General features: G+C 38.4%; 1 protein-coding gene across 1 annotated transcript; it reads right to left on the reverse strand.

The window, feature by feature from the left end:
- Window positions 1-7,680: 7,680 nt before the first annotated feature.
- LOC149212606 (uncharacterized) lies at window positions 7,681-13,362 on the reverse strand. Its single transcript, XM_089391881.1, has 4 exons — window positions 12,503-13,362; window positions 11,317-12,400; window positions 10,913-11,188; window positions 7,681-10,772 (listed from the first exon to the last, which is right to left on the reverse strand). The coding sequence occupies exons 1-4, from the start codon at window positions 13,117-13,119 to the stop codon at window positions 7,719-7,721; spliced, it is 5,031 nt and encodes a 1,676-aa protein (XP_089248007.1). The 5' UTR covers window positions 13,120-13,362; the 3' UTR covers window positions 7,681-7,718.
- Window positions 13,363-15,506: the final 2,144 nt, after the last annotated feature.

The following is a 15,506-nucleotide window of genomic DNA, read 5'->3' on the forward strand; positions in this document are numbered from 1 at the left end:
TAGAACTCAAAGAGGAAATGATTTCATTTATGTTTTGGTAGATAGATTTTCTAAAATGGCACATTTCTTTGCATGTAAAAAGACTAGTGATGCAACACATATTGCTAATATGTTTTTTTCAGAGGTTGTAAGGGTACATGGATTGCCTATAAGTATTGTGTCTGATAGGGATACAAAGTTTGTTGGACATTTCTGGAGAGCTCTTTGGAAGAAACGAGGTGCTAACCTTAGTTTTAGTTCAGCATATCACCCTCAAACAGATGGACAGACGGAAGTGGTAAACAAAAGATCGGGAAACATATTGATAAGTTTATTGTATCAAAATCCTAAGCAGTGGGATTTAGCACTTGCTCAAGCTAAGTTTGCTTATAGTGACACTCCAAACCGAAGTACTGGAATGAGTCCATTTTAGATTGTTTTTGGAATGAGTCCAAGAGGTGTGTATGAGGTCAAAAATTTGGGTAAACATGAGACAATAAGTGAAAAAGATGAAGAGTTTTCAAAGCAAATGCACAAACTACAAGAAGATGTCAAAGAAAAATTACAGGAAAGTAGTGAAAAATACAAACAGAGAGCGGATATGAGGAGGAGAGAAAAAGAATTCCAAGTGGGAGATCTAGTGATGGTATACCTGAGAGAAGAAAGATTTCCTGTTGGGACTTACAATAAACTAAAGAAAAAAAGATAGGGCCATGCAGAATTGTGAGGAAGTTTTCAACTAATGCTTATGAAATTGAATTTCCAGAAGGGATTGGAATATCACCTATCTTCAATGTGACAGATTTGTATCCATACAAAGAGACAGAGACAAAGCTATAGAAGGAACCTACAAAGGATGAAGTTCAAAATTTAAACTGGGAAGAACAAATGCCAAAGACAGTCAAGAAAGAGGTGGACGTTGTTTTGGAGAAAAGAGTATTACCAAAAGAACTAGAGGAAAACATTATTTTTAGTATCTAGTCAAATGGAAGGGACAAACAGTGGAGGATGCTAGGTGGATAACAACAACAGAATTACAAAAGTATGGAGTAAATCCTAAAAGTTTGATGAAGAATTCTTTTCCTCCCCGGGAGTCTGCTGCGGGAGCATCCAGACTTAGCCAGCAATGTGATTGTTTGTTCACATGTTGTGGCTAACAAGAGATGAGTGTCATTAACATGAGTGGTCAAAATTAGTTTTAGTAGATAGGGTTGGATCTCTCAAATTTAACTTTGCTTTAATTATTGTAATAATTAAATCACTATATTATTTTTAGGCTAAGAGATAAGTTGTTAATATAGGCGTGTATCAGAACTTGAGAATAGGGATTTAATTGTTAGACTGATAAAAATATAGATTGAGTTGTCAATGCAGTTAGGATAGGATTTGATTCATAAAAAGAAAAAAAATGTAATGATAGAGAGATGAGATGATCGAGAATAGAGTGAGTAAGCAAGAGGTGTGACAGAGATAGGGTTTGAGATTGAAACAGAGGTCAGACAAACTGTTGTAATCAAGCCAAGAGGGCCAAGACTCTGTAATTTCCATTTTGTTGAATAATTGATTGAAGTGTGGTGTGGACGCATTGTTCTGGTGCATAAATTCTCTTATGACTGTGTATCGGCGTTCTGGACCCTAATCGGGTATCTTTATTTGTTCATACATTTTATTTATAAATCACAGTCAATTAGTGTTAAGCGTTAATACTGAGTCTAAGTGCTAAACCTTTCCTTAAGCGCCTTTATTAAAAGTATGAATTAAGCATGTGGATGGTATTGATAAGTGGGAAGCGGTATCTCGCGCCCCCTAATGGTTGTAAATGATATTCCTAAAATTCACGCGATTAACCTTAGCAGGCGACATGTAGCACAGGAAAACCACTTTTCTCGCGCGCTCTCGACCTGATATTAGTCGTGCAAGATTTCACACGAGATTGTGCGACAGTTGTTTGATTGGACGGGTCACATCAACAATGGAGATCGTCCAGGTAAGTTGGTGAGAGGATGATGTGATATCCGTTGGATCTGGAGAAGTGAGATCAAAAACGCAGATTGAAGCGCTTGATAAAAGGAGAAGTCAACATGGGACCGATAGTAATTTGTCAGACAAACGGGACCCTCAGGGGGAAAATCCACGTACAGAATCTGTTTGTGCGCAGCTGATTGGTTACAAAGTTAACCAATAGTCGAATTACAGACTATGTTGTGGGGAAAAATGCCTATGCAGGACGATCCTATCCACCTAAGGTGTGACAATGCCTTAGCAACAAACAGAGACAGCTATTCTAGTATTCTTCCTTTATGAATTAAGAATGAAGAGAGATGGATGGACTAACCGGTGTCTTCCGTTTGTCCCTCAATCCGGTTTCTCTTCTCTTTGGGAGTTCACAACTACTTGTCTTCTCGCTCGGCCAGCTTCAACAAGTCTCTGCAAGATTACAAGAGAAGAACACTACACAAAGACATAGATTCATAAACATAACTAGTTCAGGATTAGAATTAAACTAAACATACTAATGCAATCATACATCAAAGATACATCAGTATATAGGAGAAACCAAGATAGCTTTATTGATGAATAACAAGGTTCAGGAAGAGATACAACCCAGAGGGCTCCAATCCAGCATCTCCTTCCCAGCAAAATGGAATTCCTATCTTCACCTCCCTTCAAAGCATTAAGCACCCAATGATTACAGTCTTAAACCAACAGCAATTCTTTGCAATAAAAAAATTCCAGCCTCTAGATCTCATGGAGGAGAGATCCATATATAGATGTTTGGAGAGAGGATGAGTCAGCTTGAGATCTGACTAGTGTCCTCTCCCTCTGTCAGTTCTTGATTCCACTTGGAGGTTCTTGCTTCCACTTGGAGATTGGGAACCTCTTACTCATCACCAGTCGAATTCACTGAGGCAAGTGTCATTGAGGAAGATTCTGGAAGCTTCCTGGGTCTTGACACCTCTTGGAATGAACTTGCCATTTGTCAACTCTCGTTCAGCGCACCTGGGTAGTGCTTCTACCTACGTTGCAGTGCAGGTAGCTAGTGTTGACTTTGACATTCAGCACAGACAGCTAGTGGAGCCACTGAATTGATCCTGAATTGACTTGTTTTTGAGCAGTTTCTGGTGGAGAACTTCTGTGAATTGTTGTGGTTTGTTAGCCTTGTTCCTCTAAGGGTAGGAACAACATGTTTAGGGACTTTGGATCCCTTAGATTATGGACATTTCATGCTCAATGCTGTAAGGCACAAAAATGTCTATAACAGACTACCACCTCATTTTCGTCAACCTCCTGTGTCATTTAGTGTTTGGATTTGTATGGTAATGTTTTTGAATGTTACATTTGTTGTGTTATTTTTGTATGTGTATGTAATTGTCTATTAGTAATTAGTTGGTGACGAAGAAAGGAGACAATCTTGTCAATAGTTTGTTGGAGGATTGATACTGCACAATTATTTCATTTCATTTTAGGTATCACAACTTTTGAAAACTAATTAATTCTTAATAGTGTCCCTCCAAGTATTACTAAATATATCTTGAATAGTAATTTTAATTTTACATTTTCTCAATTACCTCAATCTATTGAGATGATAGATATTGTTAATAACTTTAATGATGAAAATTGATGAAATAAAAATTTTGAATCCAAAGTGACAATGCAATAGTGTTGAAGGACAAAAAATGTCAATAATAAAAATGTAGCCAATTACAAATAGCCTTCATTGTGATCAATCTCAAACTATTTTCTTTTACTATTCTTCTTGTCACCCTTGTTAGTTTTTCCATCATTTTATATCGATTATATGAAAATGGCAGTTGAAATTGTAAACCATTCAAATATTTAACCCAAACTATTGTAGTAAATATCTTACCTTCTCTCTCTTTCTCTCCAATATTAATAGGTTGAATTACTATAACAAAAAAATCAATGCACATTGTTAATAATTTTTTTGTGCTTACATTAAAATCAATCACACTTTTAATCCAATCATTTTAAAATTAATGTACCATCATACACCGAGTTACATCAAATTAGAAATCAACATCTACACTAAAATCAATGCATCTAATTCAAGCAATCAAATAGGATTTGATAAAAACATTTACACTAAAATCAATGTATCTAATGCAAGCAATCAAATAGAATTAGAAAACATCTACACTGAAATCAATGCATCTAATGAAAGCAATCAAATGAGATTAGAAATCAACATATAAACTGAAATTAATCCATCTAGTGCACGCAGTCAAATATAATAAAAAATCAACATCTACTCTAAAATCAATACATCTAGTGCAAGCAATCAAATAGAATTAGAAATCAACATATACATTGAAATCAATGCATCTAATGCAAGCAATCAAATATAATTAGAAAACATCTAGACTGAAATCAATGTATCTAGTGCAAACAATAAAATAGGATTAGAAATCAACATCTACACTGAAATCAATGCATCTAGTGAAAACCATTAAATATCATTAAAAATCAACATCTACATCGCATCTAGTGCAAGCAATCAAATAGGATTATAAATATCCATCTATAATGAAATCAATGCATCTATTGCAAGCAATCAAATAGAATTAGAAAAATGAAACCAATGCATCTAATGCAAGAAATCAAATAGGATTATAAATCAACATCTACACTAAAATCAATGCATCTAGTGCGAACAATAAAATATCATTATAAATCAACATCTACGCTGAAATCAATGCATCTAGTGCAAGCAATCACATAAGATTAGAAATCAGTGAAAAAATTCTTTTCTCTCCCCCCTCCATCTTTGTCTCTCTATCTCACCACTAAACATACACATCTCTCCATCTCTCCCTTGTCACTCCCTCTCTCTCTCTCCACTTTTCTTTCTCTGTGTCTTTCTTCTTCCCTTCATCTCTCCCCTTCTAACTCCATCCCTTTATCTCGCCCTCTCTCCTCCTCTCTCTTTCCCTTCCTCTTTGTCCCTTTCTCTCCCAGCTCCCTCTCTCCCCCCCATCTCTCTCTCTCTCTTTGCCCTCCAACACTGTCACTTTCTCCCTCCCTCTCTCCTTTCTCTCCCTCCTCCATATTTGTGTCTCTGTCTCTCTCTCTCTCCCTCTCTCGTTTCTCTCCTTCTCTCTCTATTCATTCATCATATCCCTTCTAATTTAGTTTATCTCCTCCAATGTAAGAAACGAAATAGGATTAGAAATCATCATCTACATCAGAATCAATTCATCTAATGTAAGAAATATTCTTCCCTCCCCCCTCCATATATATCTATATCTCCCTCCATCGCTCCTTCTTTGTCTCTATATCTCACCCCTCCCAAATGCACATTCTCTCTCTCTCTCTCTCTCTCTCTCTCTCTCTCTCTCTCCATATCAATCTATATCTCTCTCCCTTTATCTCTCCTTTCTTCCCTCTCTTCACCTTCTATCGGTATCTCTATCTTCCTCTATCTCTCTTTTGTATTTCTATATCATCCCAAAAACATACACAATATTTCTCCATATATATCTATCTAACCCTCCCTCTTCCTCTCTCTCTCTCTCTCTCTCGCTCTTCCCCTTCTCTCCCTCTCTCACCCTTTCTATCTCTCTTCCCTCCCAATCTCCTCTCTCTATTTCTCTCCATCTCCCTTATTTCTCCCTCTTTCTCTCTCCTTTCTCTCTCCTTCTCTCTCTCACGTCCCCACTCTCTTCCTTCCTCTCTCTTCCTTTCTCTCAATCCCTCTATCTCTCCACCTATATTACTCTATGTCTTTGTTCTTCCCTCCCATATATATCTATAGGAAATATATATCATGATATATTATAATATAACAAATTTCATATTGTATTAATTAAAATTTATTAAGTTTAATAATATTTATATTATAATCTATTAATATCAATATTAGTTTTAATAATAATATTAATATTAATATTAAACTTTCAATATTAAGATTAGATTTAATGATGTTTTTTACATGGCATGATAACAAAATTTATAATAAAACTACATCAAATGACTATTTTAATATTATGAAATATTTATGTTTATAGAAATTTTAATATATCCATAGGATATGGTTTTCCTTTTAAAGATTTATTTTATAAATAATTAATGAAAAGAAATATTAAAATATTTTGGATTCTTTGTGTTAAATTAACCTTTCTACTTTGATTTAAGAAATGGTAGTGACTTTAGTAAACAATAAAGATGTTTAAAATTTTAACTAATTTGGAATTTTAATATGGTAAAAAAATTTGTTGAAGGTAAATTTATGATTGATTCAAATTCAACGTATATGATAAAGAACGATTTACTAAATGCATGAGATAATTGTATTGTAGTTTTTTTTTCCAATATGATTATTTCATTTTTGATTAGGAGGCACATTAATTTTTTCTATTTTTGTCATTATTTATTCAACGTATGCACATAAACATATTTAGATTTCTAATTTTTTATTTTCATGTTGGCGGACATTAGCTAAAATTTAGCTTTGAGCACAGACATACTTACACAATGGGGTCATACTGGGTTGTAGAATCGATGCAATAAGATATAAAATAGGATATATAATGATGATGAGCGTGAATAACTTCGACTAATATTTCTATGGTATATATGACCTTAAGAAAATAATTAAAATTCTTTAATATTTTATTTCTATGCTAAAATAGAAGTGAGAGAAGCCCTCCGAGATCACCATAGTCTTAATGAGTTAAAAGGTCATGCAAGTTGGTAGTTTAACAAATATTTTCAAAATTAGATCTAATGTGAGTATAAGATGGACAATTTAAGAGAAAGTGTTTTGTATCTTCAATGAAATTTAAGAGAAAATATTTTTCAACTTCAATCCTCCTAAGAACACATAGGTGACAAACTCTTTCATCCCATGGTGTTTTGGGAATTGACCAACCCCAATTTCACTATGAAACTCATGAGAATTAGTTGTAATCTTGGTGGTTCATTTTCTTCTTGACACTAACATAGAGATAAATTTGATTTTGGAGATTTGGGTTTATCGCCTCCTTATAATACACTAATTTCATTTTCCCTATAGCTCTTTATTTTCCTACAATTCCTCCTTAAATTAGAAAGTAATAATATTTTTAATATTATCTTAATTTTGTAAGATGATCTCCTCCTTTATTCTCTAATGTTCTAGGCAAGACTGGTCATCCTTAAGCCACCCTCCCTTAGTTGAAAGTGGAGGTTTTTTCTAGAGTTAGAAGCAATTTTTAGAAGCCTCTTGACATCCAATGTTGTACAACTTCTTATACATATGATATCTAATCATAACCATATTTTCAATTGGGTAAAGGCTTGCTTTAATTAAAAGGATATGGAAGGGAGGATTCCCTTTAATCTTGAGGTTGTAGCTTATACACTCCATTTGGATTTGTTGAATCTTGACTACCAGATTGTTGGGTATTTTTCTCGTGTTTGCAATTGGATTAATTTGTTCAAAAATTAAATTAAAATGTCATTTCAAAGCTTCGGTATCTTCTTTAACTCTTTTGTGTATTTGCGTTAAAATGTATTGGGTATCTACGTTAAAATATTTTTGATTAATAATTTAAATTCTTAATAATGTTTATTTTGAATTCACAAAAATTACAACCGTTAAACCGACATACCTTTATCTATAGGAAAAATATCCCCACATATAAAATGAATAATCACCGGGACTGTCAAGCAACATGTTCAAAATAAGAAACTCTATGTCATTCAAAAGGGATTTAAAACAATTGAATAAGTAATATTTTTCATACGATGAAGTCTTCCTTCAATCTTTGCTGCAATTCCTCCACGACGCCCCAGTCCCACTGCAGTTTTGGACATCCAGAGGCATAAAGTGTGTCCAACGACCCCAACTGTTCAACACCTGCCAGGTGTTCTAACTCAGAGCACTCCCTAACATCTAGTAATTGAAGCTCTGTCAACTGGGCCAAACCCGGTATACTCTTCAGTTTGCAACACTTACGCGCAGCCAACCGCTCCAGAGATACCAGTGTTTCAATACATGGCAGCTCCTCCAATTCCATGCACCCGTCAATGTTCAGCGTTTGAAGCTCTGTCAAATGCTCCAACCCCTGTATGTTCTTAAGCTTGACACAATTAAATGCCCACAACTCCTGCAAAGATACCAGTCTTTCAATATTTGGCAGCTCCTCCAATTCTATGCACCCGTTAATGTTCAGCGTTTGAAGATTTGACAGCGGCTCCAAACCCTGTATTCTTTTCAGCTTGACACAATTAAATGCACACAACTCTTTCAAAGATACCAATCTCTCAATACTTGGCAACTCCTCCAGTTTTATGCACCCGCTGATGTTCAGTTTTTGAAGCTCTGTCAGCCGTTCCAACCCATGTATGCCCTTCAGCTTGACACAATTAAATGCAGACAAGTCCTCTAAAGATACCAATGTCTCAAGACTTGGCAGCTCCTCCAATTCCATGCACCAGTTAATATTCAGCTTTCGAAGCTTTGTCGAATGCTCTAACCCCTGTAAGCTCTTTAACTTGAGACAATTAAATGCACACAGGTCCTCCAAAGATACGCAGGTTTCAAAACTTGGCAGCTCCTCTAATTCCATGCACCAGCTAGTGTTCAACATTTGAAGTTTTGAAACACCAGAAAACCCTCCTATTTTCTTCAATGCGCCGCAACCCTTCAACTGCAGCTGGGAGCAGTTGTCCATCCTGAGAGTTTCCAGGCTCGTCAACCCGCCAAGTGATTCTGGTAGGCTCTGCAGCTGGGAGCAGGAGGACAAGTCGAGAGTCTGGAGGCTCGTCAACCCGCCAAGTGATTCTGGTAGGCTCTGAAGCTGGGAGCAGTTGCCCATCATGAGAGTTTCCAGGCTTGTCAACCCGCCAAGTGATTCTGGTAGGCTCTGCAGCTGGGAGCAGCCGTTCAAGTGGAGCGTTTTGAGGCTCGTCAACCCGCCAAGTGATTCTGGTAGGCTCTGAAGCTGGGAGCAGTTGTCCATCCTGAGAGTTTCCAGGCTCGTCAACCCGCCAAGTGATTCTGGTAGGCTCTGCAGCTGGGAGCAGTTGTCCATCCTGAGAGTTTCCAGGCTCGTCAACCCGCCAAGTGATTCTGGTAGGCTCTGCAGCTTGGAGCAGCCGTACAAGTAGAGAGTTTCCAGGCTCGTCAACCCGCCAAGTGATTCTGGTAGGCTCTGCAGCTGGGAGCAGGAGGACAAGTCGAGACTCTGGAGGCTCGTCAACCCGCCAAGTGATTCTAGTAGGCTCTGCAGCTGGGAGCAGGAGGACAAGTAGAGAGTCTGGAGGCTCGTCAACCAGCCAAGTGATTCTGGTAGGCTCTGCAACTGGGAGCAGGAGGACAACCCGAGACTCTGGAGGCTCGTCAACCCGCCAAGTGATTCTGGTAGGCTCTGCAGCTTGGAGCAGGAGGACAAGTCAAGACTCTGGAGGCTCGTCAACCCGCCAAGTGATTCTGGTAGGCTCTGAAGCTGGGAGCAGTTGTCCATCGTGAGAGTTTCCAGGCTTGTCAACCCGCCAAGTGATTCTGGTAGGCTCTGCAGCTGGGAGCAGGAGTACAAGTCGAGAGTCTGGAGGCTCGTCAACCCGCCAAGTGATTCTGGTAGGCTCTGAAGCTGGGAGCAGTTGCCCATCATGAGAGTTTCCAGGCTTGTCAACCCGCCAAGTGATTCTGGTAGGCTCTGCAGCTGGGAGCAGGAGGACAAGTAGAGAGTCTGGAGGCTCGTCAACCCGCCAAGTGATTCTGGTAGGCTCTGCAGCTGGGAGCAGGAGGACAAGTCGAGACTCTGGAGGCTCGTCAACCCGCCAAGTGATTCTGGTAGGCTCTGAAGCTGGGAGCAGTTGCCCATCATGAGAGTTTCCAGGCTTGTCAACCCGCCAAGTGATTCTGGTAGGCTCTGCAGCTGGGAGCAGGAGGACAAGTAGAGAGTCTGGAGGCTCGTCAACCCGCCAAGTGATTCTGGTAGGCTCTGCAGCTGGGAGCAGGAGGACAAGTCGAGACTCTGGAGGCTCGTCAACCCGCCAAGTGATTCTGGTAGGCTCTGCAGCTGGCAGCACCTGTCCAAGTCGAGCGTTTTGAGGCTCGTCAACCCGCCAAGTGATTCTGGTAGGCTCTGCAGCTTGGAGCAGGAGAACAAGTCAAGACTCTGGAGGCTCGTCAACCCGCCAAGTGATTCTGGTAGGCTCTGCAGCTGGGAGCAGGTGGACAACCCGAGACTCTGGAGGCTCGTCAACCCGCCAAGTGATTCTGGTAGGCTCTGCAGCTGGAAGCACCTGTCCAAGTCGAGCGTTTTGAGGCTCGTCAACCCGCCAAGTGATTCTGGTAGGCTCTGCAGCTTGGAGCAGGAGGACAAGTCAAGACTCTGGAGGCTCGTCAACCCGCCAAGTGATTCTGGTAGGCTCTGCAGCTGGGAGCAGGTGGACAACCCGAGACTCTGGAGGCTCGTCAACCCGCCAAGTGATTCTGGTAGGCTCTGCAGCTGGAAGCACCTGTCCAAGTCGAGCGTTTTGAGGCTCGTCAACCCGCCAAGTGATTCTGGTAGGCTCTGCAGATGGTAGCAGGAGGACAAGACGAGAGTTTGGAGGTTCTTTAAATTGCCAAAGGAAGCTGGCAGCGACTTTATCTCTAAACAACCCACTAACTCCAAGTAATTCAAGGACTGCAGACGACAAAATTCATCGGGCAAGATATTCAGACCAACCGGTTCATTGTTGTTGTGCAAGATAAATTTTTCGAGATAATTCAACTTTTCAATGGACTTTGGAATATTGAGAACACGACCATCAATTTCCAACTCCCTAATCTGCACAGGTGCCTGCAATTTCATATTTTAAATTGGGCTTGACACTGTATGGCACAATTTCTGTAAATTGTGCTAGAGCAAGTAAAATTTTATAATAAAGGTCAATTGAAAAATGCAAAACTTTAGACAATAAAACAAAATCACATAATTACCTGGCATTCATCTGCCCAAATTGTTTCAAACTCCTTTCCCTTTATTTGTAAAACTCTTAAATTTTTCATTAAAATCCATGAAGGCATGGAGGAGTACGGACAGTTAATCCAGCGGAGCCATATTAGTTCTGGTGGCTGAGCAACATTCAATATGCTTTCCACACAATCACCTTCTGCCGCAAGAAGCTGCAACCTGCCTGTGAGTTCCACAAGGCTTTTGAAATGTTGTGGAGACCATTCCGGGCCATCACTCGGAACAACGCTAACTCCACGCACCTAAAACACGATTGATCGATATTTATGCAAATTAGATGAAAAACTCAAAATTCGCACCATAACGGCATTTCAAATTTTGATATCAGAACATTATTTTCAGTGTCGCTCTAAAGCTTCAAAATACGTACAGGTGAGTGCTGATAAAGAAGGTTGTCAGTTGGACGCCAAATACGACGCCAAGAGTGTGGAGGCTCTTTCTCCGCCAGGTCTCTCCCCATATCCCTAAGGTGGTCGTGCATTCTTATTTGATTTTTTTTGTCTACTTCCACAAGACACCTCTTTTGTAGATTCCGAAAACCCAGCTCTCCTTCCCAGCCAGATCCGTCCCATATTCTTATCGCTGTGTCTCTGTCTTTGTGTAGAAAGAAGCAAGCAATGTCTAAGAATATGTGCTTCTCCTCTTCCTCCAGACCATCATAGCTAATTCTGAGTCTGCTTTGGATATCCGTGGGAAGTGCTTTGGAAATTTTGCGGTATTGGGCATGCCAATACTTCAAATGTTTTTCACCATGCAGATGCGCCCCGAGCACTGTGAGAGATAGCGGCAATCCATTACAGGCTTCCAAAAACAGATTAACTACTTCTTCAAAATCCACATCTGGATAAGATTTGTCAAAGGCGTGAGAACAGAAGAGCTCTTTCGACTTTTGCGGATCCAGTCCTGTGAGCTTGTATATGCACGACTCTACAATTCCCCCTCTTATAAGAACATCCATATTACGAGAGGTAACTAAAATCAAGCTACCGGATGGAAGGACATCCTTAGCTGGTGAAAGTAATGCATTCATTTGCTTAATATCATCTACATCATCTAAAATGATGATAGCTTTAGAAGCTGCGAGATACCTACTCAGCATCTCTATACCTTCATCGATGCTGTTTATCTGCCCATTCCATTGAGCCAAGTCCTTAAGAAGCTGACTCTGCAAAGAAATTAAAGGTTTGTCTCTAACATCAAATAAAAAACAAGATCTATTGAAATGTGATCCCCGACGGTTAAATATTTCCTTTGCGAGGGTTGTTTTACCAACCCCTCCAAGTCCTACAATTCCTATAACTCTGGTCTGCTCGCTTTGCTGCTGCAAACACATTTTCCTTTCAAAATCTTCAATTTTCTGTTCCAAAGCAATTGGATATTTGGAAACGTGGAGCTTTCTTGGAACTCTTTTTAAGACTTCTTCCACGATCTTTTCCAGGAGCTGCTGCTCGTCACTAAACAATATCCAGAATACAATTGCGATTCAGAAATGCAACAAATCTAATACTAGCAAATTAAAGTTAAGACTGACAGAGAGAATCGAACGGAGTTCTCACCCATTATAAGATTCCAGGTCAAAACCGCTTATGTCTGCAACATTAAAAAGAGCGTCCCTCCACTCTTTAATAATACTGGGGTCATATCGCGGCTCTTTTTTACCAGTTTGACGGTGGATTGTTTTCTTTTCTCCAAGCTCGCGCAGGGATCGAGCATACACACCATTTTCGCCCCTCGTAGAGCAGAGCATGCGAAGACAACACGGGAGCATGCGAAAAACCCACGGGAGTATGCGCAAGACTCTAGCATACAGTCCAGTTTCGCTCTGCGTCCAACGGAGTTCTGATGGCTGCACATGGTAGAAAACAGGAATGATAGGTGCCTTCGACTTCAACATCAATACGAGTTCTTTCAAACACCAATCCGATTCTGCATATCGGGGAGAGAAAATAGCAATGTGAACGGAGGCTGTTTGAATAGCGCCTTCGATTTGACAAGTTAGGCCATCTCCCTCTCGCAATTCTTCGATGTCCAAAAATGGTCTGAGACCGTGTTTGCAAAGGCGATTGTAGAGATCGGTGGCAAAGGGTTTCTTGCAATCTGGACCGCGATGATTAATAAAAATATCAAAAACATTGTAGTTTTTGTTGGCATAAGAGGTGGATGAGGATGCCATACTATATTCACAGATTGAAATTACAAGATCGTCGGGTTGTTCTGAGGAGCAAAATGGCTACCAGAAGATGACCGAAGTTACCACTACTTCACTTAGCCTTTCTTGTGCTCTGTCTCCCAGCGGATGGCCCCAAGTTACCACTAGTTCACTCGGCCTAGGTCGCTCTGTGTCTCTCAAAGTACTTGGTAAAACAAAACCGCTCTGAAATCCGGTAGGGTTCTAGGTTTTCTCAGCAAACGGAGTCCACCCTTTACCTTCAATGAAATTTATGACCTTTTCCCTTTAATTTTTTTAATTTATATAAACGATGCGATGAAAGTGACGCCGACGCGTGCCAGCAATTTCCGCGTTGAGTGCACATGACCTATGGTTTGGTCTGCACGAACCTGACAACCACTGGCATGGTACGACATAATGGCGTGTCATAATTTCACATGAAACGTTATTCTCGATAAATTCTAAACTTTGATTCTTTGGAGAAATTATTTTCTTAATCTTGATTATTTTGGGAAAGTGGAAGGAAAATGACCGGGGAAGTGGTTTGAAATTCAATTTTAGATGTGTATTGGAATTATTTTCTTAATCTTGATTGTTTTGAGAAAGTGAAAAGAAAATGATCATGAAAGTGGTTTGGAATTTCCTTTTAATAAAGATTTAGTGCATTTTCACTTAGGCTTTATCTTTAGCTTTATCTTTAGTGCACCGATTACGTTTAGTGGATGTCTCTCGTCCTGGATTGAGTAGACACCACATATTTCAAAAGTTGGATTCTTTTGGTTTGGATTGAGTAGATACCACATATTTCAAAAGTTGGATTCTTTTGGTTTCCAAAACCCTTTTTTTCTCATATTATGGAGAACAACTCCCATGCATTGACATAAAGTTGAAAACCACTGTTTTAATAAGTATTTTGATGGGATACTTATTTGTAGGATGAGACTTAAATATTTTAAACTTCAATTTGAAATTAGCAAAAAAATATATACATATTAATTTTTTTTTTCCTTTGGCATTTCTAAGTGTTTGTTTGTATTTATCTGAATTTAAAATATAATTTTTTAAATAAATATAATTTTTTTATTTATTTTTTAAATGTTAAATTTATTATTTATTATTTTATATGTAAAAATATGTTAATAATCTAATATGTAAAGCTATTTAGTAAAAGTAAAAATATTTCTTATAAATCATTAAAAAATCATTTTAAGTGATATATTTTTTCTTAATAATTATTTTTACTATCTATTATATTTTATTTATTATATTTGAAAGATAAAGTAATGTTTCTACTTTAGTAATTATATTATTAAATTCTAATTAAATATTAAATCACTAACATGTAAATTATTATATTTGAAAGATAAAGTAATGTTTCTACTCTAGTAATTATATGACTAAATTCCAATTAAATATTAAATCAATAACATGTAAAAAAAAAAAAAAAAAAAATGGATAGTTACAACTAAATTAAGGTAAACACCCTTGTTCATCAATATTATTCATTTTAAATAATTAAGATAAAACCATAGTTTCAAAAAGTTTTATATTATCTTCAAATTTTTAATGTTTAAGTTTCTTCATAATACTTAAAATATTTCATTTTTTTTAAACTACCATGAAAAGCTTTCTATTAATAAAAAAAGAGGTACATCACACATACACATTATCAATACAAACACCATCATAAAAAGAAGAACCATTTACATCCTAAAGGACAACATTACAGAGCTAAAATTAGACCATTATAATTTTCTGTGGACCACTCCACCAAAAGCCCGCCATTGGCCAGGGCAAATATAAACACAACGAGAAATAACAACAAGTATGTACGAAATCCGACAGTGATCATGCCAACTACTTGAGGTCATAAAGACCTGAAGAAGGAATTACCAGATACAAGAGCAACAACAAACTGCCAGCAAAACAAAAAGAGCCAATAACTAAACAACCCATGAGTGCATGCCACAATTTCCAGAATATCCATTAAGCCGCTAGAAAGAGAAATATCCAAAATTGACCATGATACCCTCCCAATCAATATCATCTTCATGCCATAATCAAAACGTGCAAAGAGAAAGTACCAAGATTGAGCCATCAGACCATATAGATTCATCATCTAGAGACTGTGGCCAAAACTCCAAAAGGAGGCCAAGGAGTGTCAACACTTTATGCCATGCAAACCAAACGAGAAGGTCCACCTAAAAGGAAACATCTTTTAACATGGCAAAACATGTTGCTCCGTAGCACTCTGGCCACTGCAAATGCAATTCATATCATAGAGCCAAACCCCTGAGATAAACCAACTTCACCCACACTCCACAAAACCACAAATAACAATGACACCACCCAAGCCAAGGAGAAGGAAGGCGAGCATACAACCTCACCTC

Source organism: Pinus tabuliformis, chromosome 1_1, assembly GCF_031772625.1.
Source record: "Pinus tabuliformis cultivar Carrire ecotype Pingquan chromosome 1_1, CPIR1, whole genome shotgun sequence".
NCBI classification, from domain to species: domain Eukaryota; kingdom Viridiplantae; phylum Streptophyta; class Pinopsida; order Pinales; family Pinaceae; genus Pinus; species Pinus tabuliformis.